Below are 21,327 nucleotides of genomic sequence, written 5' to 3' on the forward strand. Positions count from 1 at the left end.
GAACCAAATAACGAAAACTGAAAGTGAAACTTAACTAACTTATTTATAAGCGCTGTTTTCACTCCCGCAGTTCTACAGCGGGAGGTGTTGTGCCGATTCTGTCCGCGGAGCGGGAGTCGGATTGAGCAGGGAGTCGGATTCGGCATAACAGCGGCAGCGCGGCTGCACCTCGCGGTCCGCGGTGTTAGTTGTAAGCGCTCGCGCTAGCCGCAAAATACGACAGAAAACACTGAGAAACTGCAGAATTATGAATTGGACTAAAATGAGCACGAGGAGATAAAAGAGAACCTTTACCTGTGAGTAGCTCACACCAGAACAAGCAAATCTCTCTCTCTCTGTGTGTCTCTCTCTCGCACGTGAACTTCTCCGCACTGTGTTTAGCTGTTCTTAAAAATCATTTTTATTAAATAATAGTTCTATGCTTCTATGTTAGTGTTAATTAACATAATTCTGATCATATTTCGCTCATTCAAACAGCCTGAAAACAGACTTGTAATCTTGTAATCAACAAGCTTGTAATCAATGTGGCCGTAGTCACAGCTAAAGGAGGAAATACATCAAACCTGTTCTCCCATCTCCGAGAACACCACCCCGCTGTGCAGCGCAAAGTATGTGTTCAGTTTATAATTTTACCTAAATAACCTAAATAAAACTTCTTTGTAGTCGTGCACAACCCATGCGGTAAGCGCCCGCAAAAGCGCTGAGTTATCCGAAATTTGGGCACGCAGGTACAGGCGTGAAGTGCGTGCTACGATGGATTCACGTGTCCGTGTAAAGGTCCTGGCCGGACTGGATGTGAAAGACGCCATTCATTTACATGCGTTAATTTTCAAATTCTGACGTGCCTGTTTTTCATATGTTGAAGGTTTTAAGGTGTGAAAGCCTTAAAATAGAAATCTCTATTGTGAGGATCATGTCAGAAATAAATCCCCTCTTTCTGCAGTATCTGGTTATATACCAACTTTTTTTATATATATATACACTCTTAATGCCCTTAAGAGTAGTGGAAAAACATGGTTTCCTTCACCTGATGGTGTAGTTTCTACAATAAATAGTTAATTGAACAAAAAAACTTTGTTGTAATTTCTTTAAGGGTCAGTTTAATAATATATGTAACAAACTGTGATACCGTGATAACCGTGATACCGCGGTATTTTCCGAGACGGTTATCATACCGTGAAAATCTCATACCGTTGCAACCCTAATATATATATATATATATATATATATATATATATATATATATATATATATATATATATATATATATATATATATATATATATTTGTATTCATTTTATTAAATTTATTTATTGTATTTTTTTTTACCATAAATACAATAGCAAGTTATTTATAAAATGATTTAAAAACACATTTAAAAAGCATTACATATATTCTACATCTATTGTGCACAAACAAAATCTTTATAGTTATTATTATTTAAACAAATACATAATACAGAATTATATCATAAATAATGCAGGTGTCGACAGAAATTAAGTTTCTTTAGGTTAAATTGCATTCTTTTTCCTAGCTTGTCCAATCTATTAACAGTTTCCATTAAAAAGACTGGATTTGTAGGCAGAGCATAGAGAGGTCAACGGTCCATTATTTGCAGAAGGTCTGAGAGCATCTAATTGTGCACACACAAACATATTAACACAGCAGAACACCCAATGGCTTCAGCAGCAAGGATTAATTAGCAATGCAAAGGGTTTCAGTTCTCTGGGTTTTATTTGTTCATGAACAGTAAAATTATTCATTCCCTATATGGTTGAGAATACCTGACTCAGAACAGAAACTAACTGGCTGGGTATACAGTACATATCACAGCAGACATCAGAGACGGATTCATCAGGCATTATTTCACCCAGACCTTCAAAAGTCTGCTAATGCTTCAAAGGAGACAGTCTTATAAACATTCGCCCATTAGGCCCAATGAAATTAAACAGAGTTTAAACGTGAAACTCTGCACTGGCTTTCCTTTAATCTTACTGCAGTTTAATGGCCTGTGAGGAAGCAGATCACAGCCTGCAGTTACTGCAGTCAACTCCACCTGGCCTTCAACATGAATGAATATCTCAAAAATGCTAATGCGTTGCCTACCATCAGTCGATTAACATGCAAATGAGATCATGCTAAAAGGTGAAATATGACTTCCAAGAAAAGATCAGTAGTATAATGTTCTTTTTATATTAACTTGTTCAAAATTATAAGATTAAATGTGTGTACAACTGGCCAACATGACATTTTTTATATTGTGATGAACCTATTTTTTGTTATAGATGATATGCATCACTATGTGTATATTGTGTATTTTATTGTGCCTAAAAAAAATTTCCAACGGCACATTTTTTTAAAGACTTTAAGGTGTAATAAGTCCTGTTTAACTGGATAAAGTGCACCATACTTTGAATACAAATCACACCACTGTATTTAAACAACTGTAACATATATAATAAATTTTTAAGAATTGGCTAATACTAAAGCATTTATCTGTGTGTGAAAATATGAAAAATATCATGATTTTGTTTTAAATCATGATTTTTTTCTATTTTTTTTACCATACAACCCAGCCCTAGCAGATGCAGCTGTGCATGTGTATTTAATTATTTTTTTGGTAAGTGTGATTGTATATTCTGAAGTCTACATATATTTCTGTAATTATTTAGAATCCACATAAATAAAATAAAAAAAACACGTTTCCAGCCATTCAGGAAAATATACATAATTTACTTGGGGGCAGTTGCTTTCTTCATAATTAGCAATATCCTTATTTTTCCTTTTTTTCAGATTATTACGTATAAGATCTTTTAAGAATCTTTTTAGCAACAATGTTTGACTGATTTGTGTGTGTGCGCATGTGCGCGCATGTCTTACAGGGCAGCTCAAGGCCGGGGGGTCCACAGGAGGGTCTGAATGCAGGGGGCGAATGCCGACCGTCGGCCATGTCTGACTCAGCACACTGGGCTTCACCGTGCATCACTGCCAAACCCAACCTCAACCTCTCAGCATACGACTGAGCCCTGAGAGAGAGAGAGAGAGAGAGAGAGAGAGAGAGAGAGAGAGAGAGAGAGAGAGAGAGAGAGAGAGAAGAGAAAGAGAGAAAGAGGAAAGTGTAAGACGACTATGTTTAAGGGTAAATACCAAGCACTGTTATAGTGCACACCCAAACCAGAGCATAACAGCTTCTAATCATAATCACACTGAACACGTGCCAACCTTTGTTTTACCTCTTTGCAGCCGAGGGGGATTTTGCAACTATAATAGCATTTCTGTAGTCTGGAATCTGAGGAGAAAAACAACAGAATTTCTTCAGTCTGTAGTCCATAAACGCTCTCAGCTCATTCTTAGTCAATGATCTTACAATAGTTAGACTGAGGTGCACATAAAAGTAAGTGTAAACTAGGGCTGCAAGATACTGGAAAAAGTTTACATTGCAAATGTTCATTTTTCTGCAACATATATCGCAATATTAAACAATGCAGGGCCCATGACGTCACCAGCACCGCCCCCACCCGTGAGCTTTAACTGCAAATATCTGCGCAAAACTGTGCTTTTGCCACGTGTGTTAACAAACACTTAAAGCAAGGTACCCGCATGGTAACCGAGGTAACAGGATGGCCTTAGCACGTGCCCAGCCATGTGGATAGAGGCCATGCGGTTAACTCGTGTTTACTCCTATCCCCCCCTCGCATTCCCCTTCCCCCTCGCGCTTCTCACATAGGCAGCAGGAGCCTGTCACTCACACAGACACAGACACAAACGCTTCTTGTGTCAAGAATCAAAACATTGCAAGATGACGCGTTTGATTTAATTGCCTAAGGTGACATCACACGTCCTGCGATGAGCACATCGTGATGGCAATGCTTAAACATTGCAGCCCTAGTGTAAACCTAATGGTTCTTTCACATCTGCCCTCTTTTAGCAAGTTTTGGTTTAAACCTTTTTGTAACTGCTAGTGTGTATTTGTGTAAACATGAACTACCTCTTCCTGAATGTACTGCAGTAAAAAGGGTGAAGCTCGCAAGTTGTCAACAGGGAAGCTGAAGAAGCCCTGGATCTCTTTCTGATGCAGATCCATAGTGATGATGTGAGTCAGGCCTGAGAGGATGAATAAAAAGAGAAAGAAAAAGAGAGAGAGAGAGAGGACACAAAGTAGTGAGAAACAGAGAAATGTAGAGACACACATATCTAATCTAGTGGACAGGTAGTAAAGTAAGGCATATTTAAATGGAATGAGTATTTAGGTCCTATGCTCTTATGTTTTGACTCACAGACAACGTGAACCAGGTGTGGCAGATTCTTCAAAACACTCCTACTCAAATACTATTTTACGCATAGTACAGTGATTTATATCATTTTTGCTGCACATATTTCAATTTAAAAGGATTTTACAGCATCTGTAATGGAATGGACAGTTGTGCCAGTGTTCTTTAATGTAAGAAAATACAATAAGGAAAGTTATCAAAATACAATAAAATATCGATATATTACCCAGTTCTACATTTCTTTTTCTTCTTTTAGTTTCTTTTTTAATATAACAAAGCTGTTCAAATTTTACATGGAACACAAACATAAGCAATAGTGCTAAACCTAAAGTAATACTTTAAAATCTTTAAAATCATACTTTATTAATTGGCAGTATACCACAGCTATCTGATGTGCATCTGTATTATTAAATAAAACACAAAGGTTTGATCAGATTAGTATCAGCAGATACTCAGTTGTAAGGTACATAAGAAAGGAAGCAAACAACTGCTACAATGCAGACCTTGTAACTCCATTTTTTATATATTTTTTATTTTTTGACATAATGTGAATCTGGCAGTTTTTCTTTACATTTGTGTCAAAATGTCATAAACGGACAAATAGAAATCCTCCAAAATCACTTGACATTAAATACAGTCACAATTTTTTTACTGAAAGGTTTTTGTCACATGACCCCAGGCTGAAGCACTGGTGTGTGTACTCTCAGCATTAAGATTAGTGTGCGAAATATGAACATAATTCTTCCTACCAGCTTTAGCGAGCATGGAGGCCAGCAGCTTGCAGACAATGGAGCCTCTCTTCCTCATCTTGCACTGTTTGCTATAGGGGAAATATGGGATGACCCCGATAATGTTCTTGGCGCAGGATGTCTTCAGTGCGTACGCCATCACCAGCAGCTCCATTATTGCTGTGTTCACATCTCTGAAAAATAACAATATTACACACTTTGAATCATTTAAGCAAGAATAGTTGTATTTTACAAGATCAACTAAAATGATTATATTATATATTATATTATAGTATATTATAATCGATTAGATTATGGAAAAAATTTAGAGACCACTTCAGTTTCTGAAAAAATTGAGACCACTTCAGTTTCTGAATCAGTTTTTAACTTGGCAAAATCAAAAAACTCATCATTTTTAAGTGGTCTCTTTTTTCCTTTAGCTTAATATACAGTATACAATATATAATATATATAAAGTTTTTTTTAATGAAATTTCAGTTAGTTTTGGTCTTGTAATGTGATTGGCTAAAATACATTCTGTGCATTCTGTGTATCAGCATCGGCATTACAATGTGTGCAAGCAGAATAGTCACATCAAAAGATGTGCAATTTTGCATAAGGCAAACTCCTCAGGCTTTTGCTGCTTGATACAAAAGGAAGATTTGCAAATTTTTATTTCCCATTTAAAAACAACCAAAGGGAGTTTATATCTGCCCATTACAATTTATTTAAATGTATTTTTGACATTATTTAATGTCATGTTGGAACGTTGACCTCTAGAGGAATCAAAAAATTCATGTATTTTTTTTTTTTTACACTAAAAAACTGCAATAGTTTTAACAGTGCAGTTTAATTTAATAATAATAATAATTACTATTTTTTATTAACTTAAATTGGGCAAGGTCACGTCAAATATGTTTACCCTAGCCTTTAAACACAAAGTTCAAACACTTTATCAGGCCTGCTTGTTTGGAGACATCACTGACACAGATCGATCCCATCCGTTTAGGTTACCGTGAGCAGTGGGCTGCTCCAACTGTGCTATCAGACCCTGCCATCCTGCCTCTTCATCCCTTATGCTGCCAAGCCCAAAACAGTACAAAAATCAGTCTGAAACAGCCTGCAGTTCTCCACCAGCCCAGACCCATCAGTCCTACCCTGAACCTACAAGCTAACTGAGAGCCCAGGCTATGTATAAAACACAGCTAACAGAGAAGAAGAACATATATGGGCAAAGCTTAGCTGGTTTGATCTCAGTCTATATAAGGTCAGTGCAGACTGTATGAGACCCATCTGTGTAACCAATTTCCTGCTTTAAAATAGAACTAAGTCTTCTTTTGATAGAGATGGCATCTTTAGATCATGTCCTTTCTAAGGACCTGCATATAGACTGGTTGTGTGGGTTTGTTAAGATATAAATGAAAGCGGGCCATTTAACTTTAACAAATACACAAACACTGATTTGACTACTTAAATACTGCCACCTGGAATGTGTAATTGAGTATTTGAGTATCTAATATTAGTGTTTTTACCACTATGTTCAACATACAAACTACTTAATTAGCATGTATCGGCATACAGGGGTTATGATTCAATATACTTTATATAGCGATATTTTGTGATACTGTATGTAAGGTGAGCAATTGAGCAATTTTTTTAATGTTTGGGAAACCAGTCTCAAAATAAAAAAAATAGTCATATGCATTTTTTTTTAGAAAACAGAGTTACAATCATAACTGTAGGATCTAAAACAGCAGTCAAAATAGTCTGACATTTTTTGCATTTAAATTAATAATAATAAAAAATATATATATGTTTCTGAGAATCAGTACAGTACTGCAAAATATAATATCACAATATTTTGATATACTGATATTTTTCTTATACATCCATGTTTCATGATTTTGGTAAGGTGTTTTTCTGGCAAACTGCCCCTGGTATTTCCCTGATGTTTTATGGTTACGTTGACTCATCTGTATTTATAACTTTCTTTCTGAAGGGATCAGGGATCACTTAGAGAGCTTGCCAGGGCCATGGCCAGATTCAAACATAGAATTCACTATGAATTCTTTAACGTATTAAAAGGTGATCGAGGGAAATGTGGCATAATCTGCCCAGACTATCAAGCTGAAACTGAGGTGGACCATGCAACATGACAAATGATTTAAAATGGCCTGTACATGCAAGCAATCCCTCCAGCTATTTGGGCATAATTTCGGTCCCAATTTCTTCTCTACAAGGAAAATCCATTTGTATAAATTACATTTTACAACTCATGTTAAACGGTTATTTCTTCAGTTTTATATATTTAGTCATATAAAGCTCAATCGCTCAATACTGTACAATGAAAAACCTACGGTGTCCTCAGTTTTTCACATGACTGTAACTATATATAGCGGAAACTCAACATGAAGCAAACTGACATTACATAAAAGAGAAACAGTGCTTTGAGGGTTAATGCTATCAACTCTCAGTAATTCTCTTAAATGCCTGCAGAAGACCCACACAGAGACACCCCCGCTAATGGCTAAGTGCCTTTTAAAAGCTAGCCTGCAGTTTTAACCACAGGTCACCCCCACTAGAATTATGCCTTTGTCATCATAATTCTATTTAATTGGACTAAACTACTTCTAAATACAGTGTTTGAGTATTTCAGGGAACGTCATATGGTATTCAAAACCATATAAAAAAACGAAAGCCTCAGAAACACAATCAGATCAGTACCAACCCAACATCAGCTGTAGTATCAAATCACTGTTTAATATTGAGCGGATTAAATGGGGAGTTGATACTACAGCTGATACTCATGGATAGGTAACAGCTCAGTGATAAGGGGCTACTTGTATGACCATCTCATTTTACACTCACCTTGCAAACTGCACTCTGTTTTCACACACAATGTCATGATTCTGAGTGTGTGTGACTCGGACACACACACATGCAGAAAAAGACATTTTCCTTGTTCAGATTTGGCACTATTTACCATTATTAAAACACTGAAGGTCACATGTAGGGTTACTGAGGGGTTTGAATAACAAACGGTTACCGTATTTTTCGGACTATAAAGGTGCACTTAAAATCCTTTTATTTTCCCAAAAATAGTCTGTGCGCCTTATAATTCAGTGAATTCTATTGGTCATATTGTAAGGAGCAGTAAAGCTACTCCAATAAATTTTAGAGTATAAGGGAGTTAGCAGTGCTAACCACAGCCGGCTATGCTGCTAACTGGGGCTGAGTAGGCAGGCTAACTGTGGCTGGCTAGCACAGCTAAACAGGCCTGGCTAGTGCCACTAACTAGAGCTGGCTAGAGCTGCTAACTGCGGCTGACTGGCGCTGCTAACCGCGGCTGGCTAGTGCTGCTAACCGCGGCTGTTAGCGCTGCTAACCGGAGCTGGCTAGCGCTGCTAACAGGAGCTAGCTAGCGCTGCCAACCGGAGCTGGCTAGCGCTGCCAACCGGAGCTGGCTAGCGCTGCCAACCGGAGCTGGCTAGCGCTGCCAACCGGAGCTGGCTAGCGCTGCCAACCGGAGCTGGCTAGCGCTGCCAACCGGGGCTGGCTAGCGCTGCCAACCGGGGCTGGCTAGCGCTGCCAACCGGGGCTGGCTAGCGCTGCTAACCGGGGCTGGCTAGCGCTGCTAACCGGGGCTGGCTAGCGCTGCTAACCGGAGCTGGCTAGCGCTGCTAACCGGAGCTGGCTAGCGCTGCTAACCGGAGCTGGCTAGCGCTGCTAACCGGAGCTGGCTAGCGCTGCTAACCGGAGCTGGCTAGCGCTACTAACCAGGGCTGGCTAGCGCTGCTAACCGGAGCTGGCTAGCGCTGCTAACCGGAGCTTGCTAGCGCTGCCAACCGCGGCTGGCTACCGTGGCTAGTGCTCCCAGATGGACAAAATACTGGACATCTAAGCTTACTGTAAATAAACGAAAGCTCATTACTCACCCAAATAAATGGTTTTCAGGAGAGAACTGTGTAGATTAACATCCAGAGCTCATTTGAAGGGAGACATGGAGACTCCCTTGCTCACTAGTGTCGCTTAATGTGCCTTATAATTTGGTGCGCCTTAAGGTCCAGAAAATATACGTTCATTGATCTTACCTTATAATCCAATGCGCCTCATAGTGAAAAAAATATGGTATATTTGTTTTGTAGCATGGACAGGATAATAATTCCAGATCAAATTTGATTGTGAAAGACAACGTCCATATTTTAAACACATTTTTTATTTTTTTGTGTTTTACTGAACTGCAAATCTATTTAAATGGTGCTCAAAAACAAACAACAGTTAAATATAGAGGAACCTAATAAACATAACTGGCATTAACTTTGAGAGCCCTGCCCATTTCTACCATGCCTTCACAGGGACACGAGTCACCACTACAAACTAACAGACTTGTTTTGTGTAATCATCTCTCACCTCCCTCTATATTAAAGGGATTATATAACTGCAAGGAAATCAAGACCGACCTGCTGCTATGTAGGCCGAAGAGATCCTCTGTAATGAGGTCAATGCCTTGGTAAGGTGCTAAGCCTCTACTCACACTGCAAAGCCCTTAATACAAAAAAAAAAATAAAAATTCTCCAGCAAACACAAACAAGTTCATGCTGGCAGTTAGTGTATCTATACATAAAAAAGAAAGAAATTGATATTACATATATTAATGTGTGTTCTACTCTGTGTACTATATAAAAAGAATAAGCAAAGTTATCACATTAAATTGTATGGCGTCACATGATCATCTAAAATATTTTACAGACTAGCCCTGTTTATTGACTCCCAAATAACTAGAATAATACCAAAAAAATAAGAAATGTTTGTTGTGTAAAGAATGAAAAGTAGGCCTGTAGAACCATTGTGATTTAATACTAAATTCATCCAAACTATAAAGAAAAATATATTTTTTTACATTTTAGATTCTTAAAATTAGGCTTAGATGACAGCTTTGCACATCCTGGCATTTTCTCAGTCAGCCTTATGAGGTAGAGTCACCTGGAATAGCTTTCAGTTAACAGCTGTGCTTAACTTGTCAAGAGTTAATTACTCACATTTTATGTGTTTGAGATGAATCAGTTGTGTTGTAAAAAAGTAGAGTTGTTATACAGTGAGAAGCGTTCTAATCCATATTTTGTCAAGAACAAACTTAACCAAGTAAAGAAAAAATACTTTAAGAAATGAAGGTCCGTCAATAAAAACAAAATGTACTGAAAATAAGTATTCTCATGTGCGGTCACAAAGACCATCAAAAATGTTATAATGAAACTGGCTCTCATCAGGACCGCCCCAGGAAAGGAAGATCAAAAGATTCCTCTGTTGCACAGAATACATTAATCAGTTATCAGCCTCAGAAACTGCAAGTTAACAGCTCCCCAGATGAGAGCACCTAAATGCTTCACAAAGTATTTTGGTTTGTTTAACACTTTTAAGTTACTACATTAATTCCTTATGTGCTCCTTCATAGTCTGAATGACTTCAATAATAAGTTTACAATATGTCCAAAGTTTTGACTGGTACTGCATAAACACTGAATGATTTTTGGATGACATATAATGCCAGAATGTATAAACAATATTATTAAAATTTGAAGGCCATTGTATGCCGCTGAAAAAAGAATAATACAATAGAATAATAATAAAATTACAACCTTTTAAAGAGCAATACATTTTTCATTAATACAAGTTCAGACATATTCAGACAGTCACTTAAATATAACATTTTAATATAAAAAATTATTTTAATAAAATTATTTTTTTTAAATCAACATAAATGAAAAGACATAGTAAAAACAAGGAGCAATATGTACTGTATTTTTCGGACTATAAGGCGCACTTAAAAACTTTTAATTTTCACAAAAATTGACAGTGCGTCTTATAATACGGTGCGCCTTTTGTATGGATTTTACTCGTCAGGTTGTAAGGAGCAGTAAACACACACTCCGTGCAGCGTTATAGAGAGTTTCAGTGCTATACAGAGTCCAGAGCCGTGCAGCTCCGAGGCTGAGCAGCAATAGCATTAGCTAGATGCTAACCGCTAAGCTAGCTAGCTTATTCACTGTTCAGAGATCAGTATTATCTAAATTTTACCCGTCAGGTGTAAGGAGCAGTAAACACACACTCCGTGCAGAGCCGTGCCGCTCCGAGGCTGGAGCAGCAATAGCATTAGCTAGATGCTAACCGCTTAGCTAGCTAGCTTTTTCACTGTTCAGAGATCAGTATTTTCTAAATTTAGTACTTTTAATACTGCTGGAGCAGTATTATTAGAGTTAGATGCTAATCGCTAAGCGTTCACCGTTCAGAGGTGAGTTATCGGCCTGTAAGTCTGTGCTGCTTTGCCTGGCTAGCATTAGCTAGATGCTAAGCGCTAACTCTCTCAGAGGTGAGTTTTATCAGCCTGTAATCTGCTTGTTTACCGTGTTAAAACAAGCTACGGGGGACGAATCGCTAGCTAATATCTCACTGTCTTACCAGAACACGCAGGATTACTCAGTGTAACGCTGTCGTTTAAGTTTGGGTTAACTTTACTAGTTTAGGTGACTAGCTAGCGCGCTAGCGGATAGCTATGCTAACGCTGGTGCAGCAAGCCTTAGTGGACATCTGGAAATCTAAGCTTACTGTAAATAAACTGAAGCACGTTACTCACCCAAATAAACAGTTTTCAGGAGAGGAATCTGTGTAGATTAATATCCAGCACTCGTTTGACTTTGAAAGAGCTAGATTTGTATACTGAGACGCTCCACCGGCAAGAGACCACCCCCGGTGGGGGAAGGGAAACATGGCGCCACCCCTGTTCACTTTGATATAGGCACCCTTTCTAGTGTCACTTAACGCGCCTTATAATGCGATGCGCCCTATGTATGGAAAAATAGCAGAAAATAGGCGTTCTTTGATAGTGCGTCTTATAATACGGTGCGCCTTATAGTCCGAAAAATACGGTACATCAGCAAAAACTATTTAAGTAATTTCGATAAATTGGACCTGTCTTGATGAAGTGACTGGCTTGTATACATAAAAAATAAATATTTTTTTTAGTAAATTAAATATACATAGAAAAACAAAAAACACAAACTACAACCCTTGCTGCCCAATTTAGATGTAATAATTCTGCTTTCATAACTTACTGTATGTAAAATACTAATATGAATCCTTATACCCCAACTTCTTATTATATCACACATTAACAGTCCATTAATCAATGGAGCATGGTGGTCATCTTACCTGGGCATGGTCTGAATGATGAATATGTCCTGTCCTCTCACTGATTCCTTCACATCCACTCTGGTCTCTGTTAAACACACAAAGCCATGTTAGTCGTGTTAATAAAAATAATAAGTAATACAGGGGATTATTTATTGCACTTCAGTAATTATAACACTGTTTACTGATGTCTATGGTGCTTTAGGAAGCCACAGAATTTATTATTTACAAAAATTAGTATAATCAATATAAAATTCATTATTTCTGTAAGTGATCTATCCAGGCTTGAAAATACAAATAAATTAAAAGTGTGTTGTTTATGTTTTCCTAATGCAACATTTTGGTGCTGTTTTGTGGATCAGTTTAAATTATTCTTCTAAGAGAGATCTATGAAAATCCTTTGATGAATATTTAAAATGTAAAACTTTAAAATGTCCCCACACTCTCGCTTTTTCTTACAAACCTGACAAATAGATACTTAAACTAGATGAGATGTAGTATTTTCAAGTTGCGATTACTGTAATAATGTTAAAATTATTTAAGTTATTATTGAAGACACTTTTGTGGCCCGAATATTCAGCCACAGAGAGAGAGTTCACTGTATGGGTTCTGTTAAGGGGGTCTGTTGCAGCAGCACAGTGAGGGATTGTACTTTGGACCTAAAAGCTCCAAAAGGTAATAAGCTCCACTACTAAACCTCCAGTCACTAAAACTACACTGAGTAAGTGGGCAGCAAAAAATTACAAATAACAAGGCAAATGTTTAAAAAAAAAAAAAAGACAGCAGCTCTACACTCACCTCTGTTTGACTCCTGGTAGACCACTGATTTTCCCAACTCCACACCAAGACGCCTGAGTAAAAGACAACATGTACTCATGAATAAACAGACAATTTTCACACAGTTACATTGTATGTATTTAGTTCAGTCAGTTTCCGTTTCATACTGCAGAAACTGACCACATTTTGTCGTCATCACCTGTGATGCCCGTCTCTATACTTGACACTGATTGGCTTGTAAAATGTTGTCAGTTCAACTGCTGCCTTCAGGTACTCCTTGGAAATTCCTACTTACGAGTTTGGAGTTCGTAAGTATGAATTGACGTGCGTTCGAGTATTTTTTAGGTGGGTGGAAATGGGCGCCATTAGGAAAATATTTTTGTTTATACTTTTGGTTTATTATCATAAAAAAACAGGAGGCATCACACAGCAGAACGAGAGTAACTTTTACTTTCGGATTCATTTTATTTATGTAAATACTGTAAAAAAAAAAAAAGGCATAATCTACAGTTACAGCAGATACAGCCAAGGCAAGCAGAATCTGTTACATCCATATTGCTGCATGACATGCAAGTTTCCTGTGACTGGTCTGAAAGTCTGTTTATATATATATTTATATATATTCTAAGAAAGGGTTACACACACTGCAAATAAACCAAACCATGGTTCAGCTGATTCAGACAGAGACCACCTCTTTTGGTGTGATCAGTTTTTGGTTGTTTGGTCTGGACTATGGTTTCAGCACTGCTATTTTGGGTACAGACCTAGGGTTAGGCGGTATAATGGTAATATCCTACATTTAAGTATTAAAAGATTAACACGTCTCCAAATAAAGACAGTACTTCATTAATATGGCATGTATGACATGGCAAATTTCTGCTCTGGGTCTAGCTGCTGAAACAGCTCATTCATTCATGTGCATTTAGGATGGCCACAAAATAGGGAGCACTTTCTGAATTTGAGCCTCTCTCTGAAAAATCTTAATTGTATGTTTAGGCAAAGGAGTCTGCAAGGTGTACCTTCCTAAGATCACCCGACTGTTTGCGCAGGTTTTGAGCTTTATCTTCAAAACATGTTTAATTTGAGCCTCATTTAGCTGGAACACAGTCTGTGTTGTGATATTAGCAGTTAGCCTGTTAGCTATCATCGTTTAGTTAACTAACTAACTAACTAACTAACTAACTAATGATTCACACTCTCAGGAATGTGTTTTTAATCAGTACTCAAGTTAGTTAGTCCGAAACAGCTGTACTGAGCTGGCTGATACTCTGTATCTGTACTATAAGCTAGCTTAGCAAGTGAGCTACAAAAACAAACACCATGGAAAAAAACCCCACTAGTTTCTGCATTCTGTGCAACAAGTTGCTCTATCATTCTCATCTAAAAGTGAAGTTTCAATCAGACCGGAGTGCGTTCTGTGGTGAACAGAGTATTAGCTATCATGCTAGCTAAGTGAAGTCCTCAAGTCCAAGATTTTTTTTTTTTTTAAATTGTCAGACTGATGGTAATTTACGGTACATTTTACGCAGTACTGCATTTTAATACATCTATATATGCTTATATAACACCCTAACCATTACTAAACTAATTTGGCTCCAATATGTTAGCAGATCTTGTTTAGCTGGACAGATTAGGATTGGTAGGAATCAGTGCAGAAGAAACATTAAGCTTTGTGGCAGCTACACTGCCAGCTTTTGTGTTTTTATCAAAACCATTCTTTATGATCAACACTTACACGCCCTGTAGAGCGACAAAGAGGACTGCTTTAAACACACACACTTCACCTGCCAGGTCTCAGGTTTCATGATAAGTGACAGGGAAGGGCTGGTGAACATTCCAACCTCTTAACATGAAGCTGAGTTTAAGAGAGTCACTTCAGGTTCACACCAGGGCTGGCTGATTTATCACCTATGCCAGAATACAAATACTGACCCACTATGACTAAAATAGAAAAGTCATAAAATAAAATGTCCTGTTTGTTTGTAGCTTAAATTGTAGCATAGTACTATTAAGACTATTATTACAGCTTTATAAATTATAGCTTAATTCAGACGTGTATGTGATTTCTTAAAGAAAAATAACCCATGATCTGAAATTACTTCTGAAATATGGTGATTTGGCAAAAAAAAAAAAAAAAAAAAAGACATATCTGAATTTACAGCTAGGACTTATGAAAATATATTTATCATTTCTCCTCAACAAAACACATTTATCTCTAAAACCGCAACTGTACAAAAAAGGGAGAATAAATCATGTCAAAAATGAAATCACTTTAAAGCATTTCTATTGGTCCATTTATTATGAAATGTTAACAAAATATATGCTATGAATCACTTCTCAACAAAAAAAACGTACTTTAATTGTTACTACAAATCAACGGCAATAAAAACAGTGTGAAACTTTAGCTGAGAGTAAACACCCTGTAGATAAAACACTGTGGAGCTTTAAGTAGAAACACAATCAAAAAGAGCTGCTTATCCAGCACTAAAATTCCATTATTTTGAACGGTTGCTGCTTGGTGTGGCTAGCAGTGTTTGTTAGCACTTTTACTCAAAATGAAAGCCATTTGGTTAGTAAGTTTAAAGTTCCTCATTCTCTTTCCTCTATGAGTTTAAACTACACATTCCACAAATATGAACTGAGCCAGAGATTCTTAGGCCGAGCCTCCAGCCAGAGACGCTGCTACAGCCCTGACTGACTGAGCGCTGACTAGCTAGTGTCTGCAACTGTGCTACAGCTCTGGAGATCCATGTAGTGGTTAAATGAGGAACTGCAGCTTCCGGTGACCAGTAAGCCATACAGTGCTGCTGTAAACCTCCCGAATATAAACTGATCAGCTCTCAAGATCCACTAATTAGAATACTGATACATAGCTGATTAGTAAAACAAAAATTAATTGATGCAAATGGCATGTTTATATATTTACTGTGAACAATCCAATTGATATGTACAGAGCCCCTGAAGGGACATGATGTATTTTTTATGTAAAAATGTGGTAAGTGCCAAATACTAAGTGGTGGAAGTTTTCAGTGTGGAATTTTTTAGTTAGGTAGCTATAAGTCTAAAGCTAACAATAACCTATTAGCTAGTTAGCTAGATAACTATTATTAGAAGTGCACAAGGCAGAAGGTACAGAACACAGGCTAAACAGAAAGCAAGTCTTCTAAGCTAAGCTAACTTAGCTAGCGTTAGGTTAGCTAGCTATATCTTTGAAAAAGCAGCCTACATTACATCACAAATGGCTAGCTAAATAAATATGGTTTTGATAACGGTCTAAACAGATAACCTTATCCTCTTTAATTTGTTTTAATTCTTCTTGTGCCATCTGCTGTGACTCCAAAAATTCATAAACCTCATGATGAACTTCCATGATGAAGGGATGGAGAATTGCAGAGTATGTGCACAGCACAATGTAGCAGTCTGTAAATCCATGTACAGAGCAGGGAAAGTCCCTCACCACTTAATATGTGGTGCTCACCAGTTATTTTTTTTTTTACGTTACAAAAATACACCATGTCCCTTCAGCTCCGTAGATATGGTAGCTTCAATCAGAAAAAAAAATAATAATCCAATATTTGCAATCCTTAAGCATTCACAGCAAGTGTGTGCTTTGTACTGCCATAATTAATAAATAAATATAATAAATCTCTGCTTAAAGTTCTCCTCATTGAATCAGTATCTGGGCTCATTTTGCTGTAGGCATTACATTTTTCTCATTGTTGGTGGTTAAAAGCCATCAGAAGCCCATACCACATATATTTAACTTGTTCATTCCAAACAAACTTCACTGCAGTCTTTTCCTCAGACATAAATAAGGGCATTCTTCTCCTGTTTCATTTAATGCAACATTCTGCTACTGACCTCTCCACCCCTAAGCTTAGAGAATATCAGCAGTCAGCGCAACTGAAAAGACCCTCTGTTGACAAACCCTAAGGGGAGCCAGGATATACAGCAGTATACAGGCCTGGCTTACTTAGTCCTTGCCATGGGGCACCAAAACAGCATGTGAAGATACCACAGAGAAAAATAACACGCAGGAAAAAGGGGAGAAAAAAAAAAATCAAGTAACGCCTACCAGGTTTAATCCACTTCAGCAATTAAACCCACGCAGACATTTCAGTGTAAACAACTTTAGAATAAAAGTGGCACCATATGAAAACAGTCTGAACTTAAAATGTATGTTTCATATTTCTTTCTTTCTGTTACTTATTTAATAGTTCTTTTTTATATAGTATTACAATTAATGTCTAAATAGAATGAATAAAAATATACAAAAATACAAAGAACAGAGAGTTCATACACGTTTTAACCAATACATTTCCATGACTTTTTTCATTACTTTTCTATGCCTCCAAGCAAATTCCATGACTTATTTTTTTAAAACTTATCCAGTCCTGAAATTTGCTACTTTTATATTCCATGACTTTTCCAGGTTTTTCATGACCATACAAACCCTGAGAGCAAAATGCCAGTAACTGTTCATCAAGCTATTTCCCTGTAATCCCTTTATTCTTTAGTTGTCTCCTGAAGTTTAGTTTGTTTATAGAAGGCATGAAATAGTGGTTCCCTCAGGTAAAGTCTCTGCAGGTACTTGATTAGGCAAATTACATGCCAGCCGTACCTCCACCCCTCCGTAGGCTGGCTTTACACACAATACAACGGTGTTGCTTTTTGCCCTTTCCAGACAAAAATATCTCCAAACAAGTGACATTTTTCACAAAACAGCTGCTAATTTCACCATCTATCTTTCTCATTTACAGGCTGGAGTTGCTCCAACTTTGTTAGCATGAACCCCTTCATGTGAAACCTCGACAGGTGTTGATTATAGTATATACAAATCCATATATACATTTATTATATGTAAATCAATGTACGTGAAAACTCCATGGAAAAACCATCATGTTTTGAATTAATTATTAAAAAAAAAATAAAAATAAAAATTAATGGCTCCACCCATTAATATCGAAGATATAACAATTGTTGCAGCCTGCACTAAACAACAGATATACATATATTTTACGTATGTACATCAGACTTAAATGCACAGTAGGGGTGAAAATGAATATAAAATTTTATTTAAAGCTATTATTGCATATATTATACACAATATGATATGGCACACCCTTAATTGAGGTCACCACCAGATAGTAACAGAGCTCAATGATCCAATATGTCAGGATACTAATAATGCACTTTATATTTTCAGAATTGAAGTAAAATAAATGATACTGGACAGATAATCGGTCTCTAGAAGATATTTATTGGGAAATGAGAACAGTGTGAATTCTCTTTTTGCTACAAACTGCTAAAATGTTGAACCCTATTGACACATAAGGCCCGATTTTGGCACAAAAAAATACACAGAGAACATTTCAGACTGTGTAAAAGCCATTATATTTCTATAAAATGTATATAAAACAGAATTGATTCTCTTAACTGATGCACTGTATCTAACATGAGCAAAGACACAAACTGCCAACGTAATATGAGTTGACTTTAACAAGCACTGATCTAACAGCAACCCTCTTTGATCTGTACAGTTCCATTCATCTGAATATGAAGGTGACCTCCACACCAGCAGGCCTGAGCTTTCTACTGCTGTTCTGCTCAACGTCTTCCTCTGATCTTTCCCGTAAGCTCAGAGAGGAGCTGGATATTAAATAAGATCATTGGCTGCTTTGTGCTGTGTGTTTTTGCTGTGTGCGTGTTCCAGCGCAATATTAAACAGTGCTGACAGTTGGACCAGGCCGTGCTGACTGCTCTGTAGGGAGGCAGTTTCTGAGGCTAAAATCTGTGGGCTCATCATGATTCAATAATAAATGTCAATATTAAGAATATCATATTATTATTGTCATCATCATCTTTACTAGTGGAAGCCATTTTATTGGCACACAATTTTAAATATATGTATATTATGTGAATATATACAGTTACATATAAAATCATTAGTCTTACCAAAATCAAGAGCTTTTGATTAAGAAAATGATTAGGAAAGTGAAAAGTGAGAAGCAGAATGGTAATAACATCAGATATAAGGGATCCACATCAGATAACAGAAGGATTATAATCATAACAAAGAGAGAGGGGGGGCGGGGGGGGGGGTGGGGGGGGGGGGGACACCATGCACCTGTCCGATATATCAGAAGACAGGTGTGAGGCGAGAATGTGTTAAATGCTGTAAAACAGTCAGGAGATTGCTAGTTTACACTTTGTTAAAAAGTAATTTACAGAGCCTGCAGAGATCTAAAATGGGTCTTGTGGGCAAGAGCTCAAGATGAACTTATATCAGAGCAAGGGCATGAGAGGTGTGGAGGAGTGGAAAGCATAGCACCTCATCTATAAAACATGGTGGTGGGAGAATTATTTTTTGCCTAGGCCAGCATGATTTTCACAGACACTGGGTCACTTGCCTTAACTGAGAATTAAACATAGCAAAATAAATTCTGAGATGTATAGTATGGGTGTACCAAGTTTGACAAACACGCAATATGCAATACCACTTTTAGATTTAAAGTTAAGAATTGATTTAAGGTTCTTGGCTTGGCTGCACTCAAGCTAAAAAGTATAAAAAAAGACCTCTGCCTTGCTCTACCTCCAGCCTTTTTGAGTCACAAGAGTACAGTCTGCAGCATTAAGAACTCTTAAAGAACCACAGTTGCTGCATGTGGGTTATACAGTTAAAGTTTGCTGATATTCACAAGAATATAACATTTAATTTATGTGTTTATCGTAAAAAAAAAAAAAAAAAGAAAAATCTAATTGCAATAACAATAACTATTGGTTAAGGCCTTAGCGTATAGAGAAATCGAACTCCTCAAACTTATTGGACAGTCCAGGACAACGATCACAAACCCATTTCCAAATCAAAGCAAAGCCATTTCTCAGTAAAAATTCTACCCAAGCCAGGTCAGTCACCTGACCTGAATTCCATTAAGCCCTTGTTAACGTGTAGCTACAGTGTAAGATATGCTGAATCTAGACATTTTTCCCTTTTGCTCAATTTACATACATGTACAGACACATTAGCAAAGGGACGCCGTCATCTAAAGGCACCGGTTTCGTCGCCGTGAGTGGATGAAACACCCCCAGGTCAGTCAGAGCCCAACTGTGTACTGCTGTTGTATTCAATCCCAGTGTTGGGCCCCCTATGGTGCAGCGTATACAGCTGCCCTTGCTCTAACACCCCTTACTCAATTCATCAGCTAATTACCCAGACTTTGGTGAGCTGTATCAGGTGTGTACGCTCAGGAAAAAACAGAGAAATCTGTGGGGCATGGGAGCTGCCTGACTGGAAATAAACACCACTCCTGCGGAGCCTCCATTTCAGGCTTTGCTGACAGGATTGGAGGCAGTGATGGACGAGGCACGCAGCAGTTTACCACTGCACTTAGCATTTACTCTGCACTCGCCACCCTGCATGCAGCCTGTAAGCTCCCCAAGACCCACTTACAGGAAAGCTTCGGCAAACTTTCAGAAACATATTTGTGTATCTCAACATTTCTGCAGGTTTCAGCTCACTCATTTATTTGGCTAATAATTGAAAACGTGAAATGGGACAGGATTTAGGGCATCTATTTTGCTCCTCAGGAACCACAGATCCAGAAATATCCTCACCCACATTTACTGACCAGAATCAAATAGTGAAACATCAAGCTTTTCTAAAGGTAAAGGTCCTTAAAATTAAACAGGCCATGTCTGTGATTAAATGTAGGTGAAGCAACTGCACAGTTTGCGTTGTTCTTCATCAGCGGCTACAGGACGCTGTTGGTGCACTGTTCTTAGTCCAGCAAGGACACTGAGGTGTTTAAAAATTGCTGTTTGTACAGATGCTTGAGTGAGGCTTGAGTGATGATCAATCACTCAAATAATGCCTGCTATGTCATGGGGGGTTGTTGGGGCTTTATTGCCCCTTCAGCACATATATGTGGCATACACTTGGTTTTATATGTCCAGACAGAGTAAAGTTGTTCAAAGGTTATAGCATGATAGGGAAAATATACGTACCATTGATGAACAGGATAAAAGAAGGATAATAAAGGATGCAGAGAAACAAATACAAGACTACAGTCTGTATTATAGAACTATAGAACAAACTGTTCATATATCAGTGACCAGTGTAGATGACATCTGGTCATAATGTTATGATGGATTACTGTACATAAATGGCCTCTGCTCCGACTGGCTGACCTGCATTGTAGCTTATTCTAAAGGCAGTCTGACCTGGAAAAATACTCCTCACAACTTTTGTGTGAATGGGCCAGACTAAACCATTGTAAGCTGAAAAGGTGGCTATAGTATTTGAATACACTAGGTTTTGTGACAAAAACAATAAAACAGGCTGTTTTTGATCTTATAAATACATATCAT

The 21,327-nt window shown here is 37.6% G+C and overlaps 1 protein-coding gene across 4 annotated transcripts in view; it reads right to left on the reverse strand.

Annotated features, from left to right (window-relative positions):
• The window catches only part of LOC103025091 (phosphoribosyl pyrophosphate synthase-associated protein 1), a 36,629-nt gene that overhangs the window by 11,588 nt on the left and 3,714 nt on the right, over nt 1-21,327 (reverse strand). For 3 of the 4 annotated variants that reach the window (XM_007252150.4, XM_049479280.1, XM_007252149.4), the window contains 6 exons: nt 12,982-13,034; nt 12,205-12,271; nt 5,021-5,193; nt 3,989-4,104; nt 3,234-3,289; nt 2,881-3,026 (listed from right to left, as the gene is read on the reverse strand). In XM_007252150.4, coding sequence (XP_007252212.1) covers nt 2,881-3,026; nt 3,234-3,289; nt 3,989-4,104; nt 5,021-5,193; nt 12,205-12,271; nt 12,982-13,034 — 611 coding nt within the window. Of the gene's footprint in view, nt 1-2,880; nt 3,027-3,233; nt 3,290-3,988; nt 4,105-5,020; nt 5,194-7,867; nt 8,112-12,204; nt 12,272-12,981; nt 13,035-21,327 lie in introns of those variants that run through there. The other variant, XM_049479282.1, reaches the window with a different exon arrangement.

The sequence above is a fragment of the Astyanax mexicanus genome, chromosome 5 (genome assembly GCF_023375975.1).
Source record: "Astyanax mexicanus isolate ESR-SI-001 chromosome 5, AstMex3_surface, whole genome shotgun sequence".
Classification (NCBI taxonomy): domain Eukaryota; kingdom Metazoa; phylum Chordata; class Actinopteri; order Characiformes; family Acestrorhamphidae; genus Astyanax; species Astyanax mexicanus.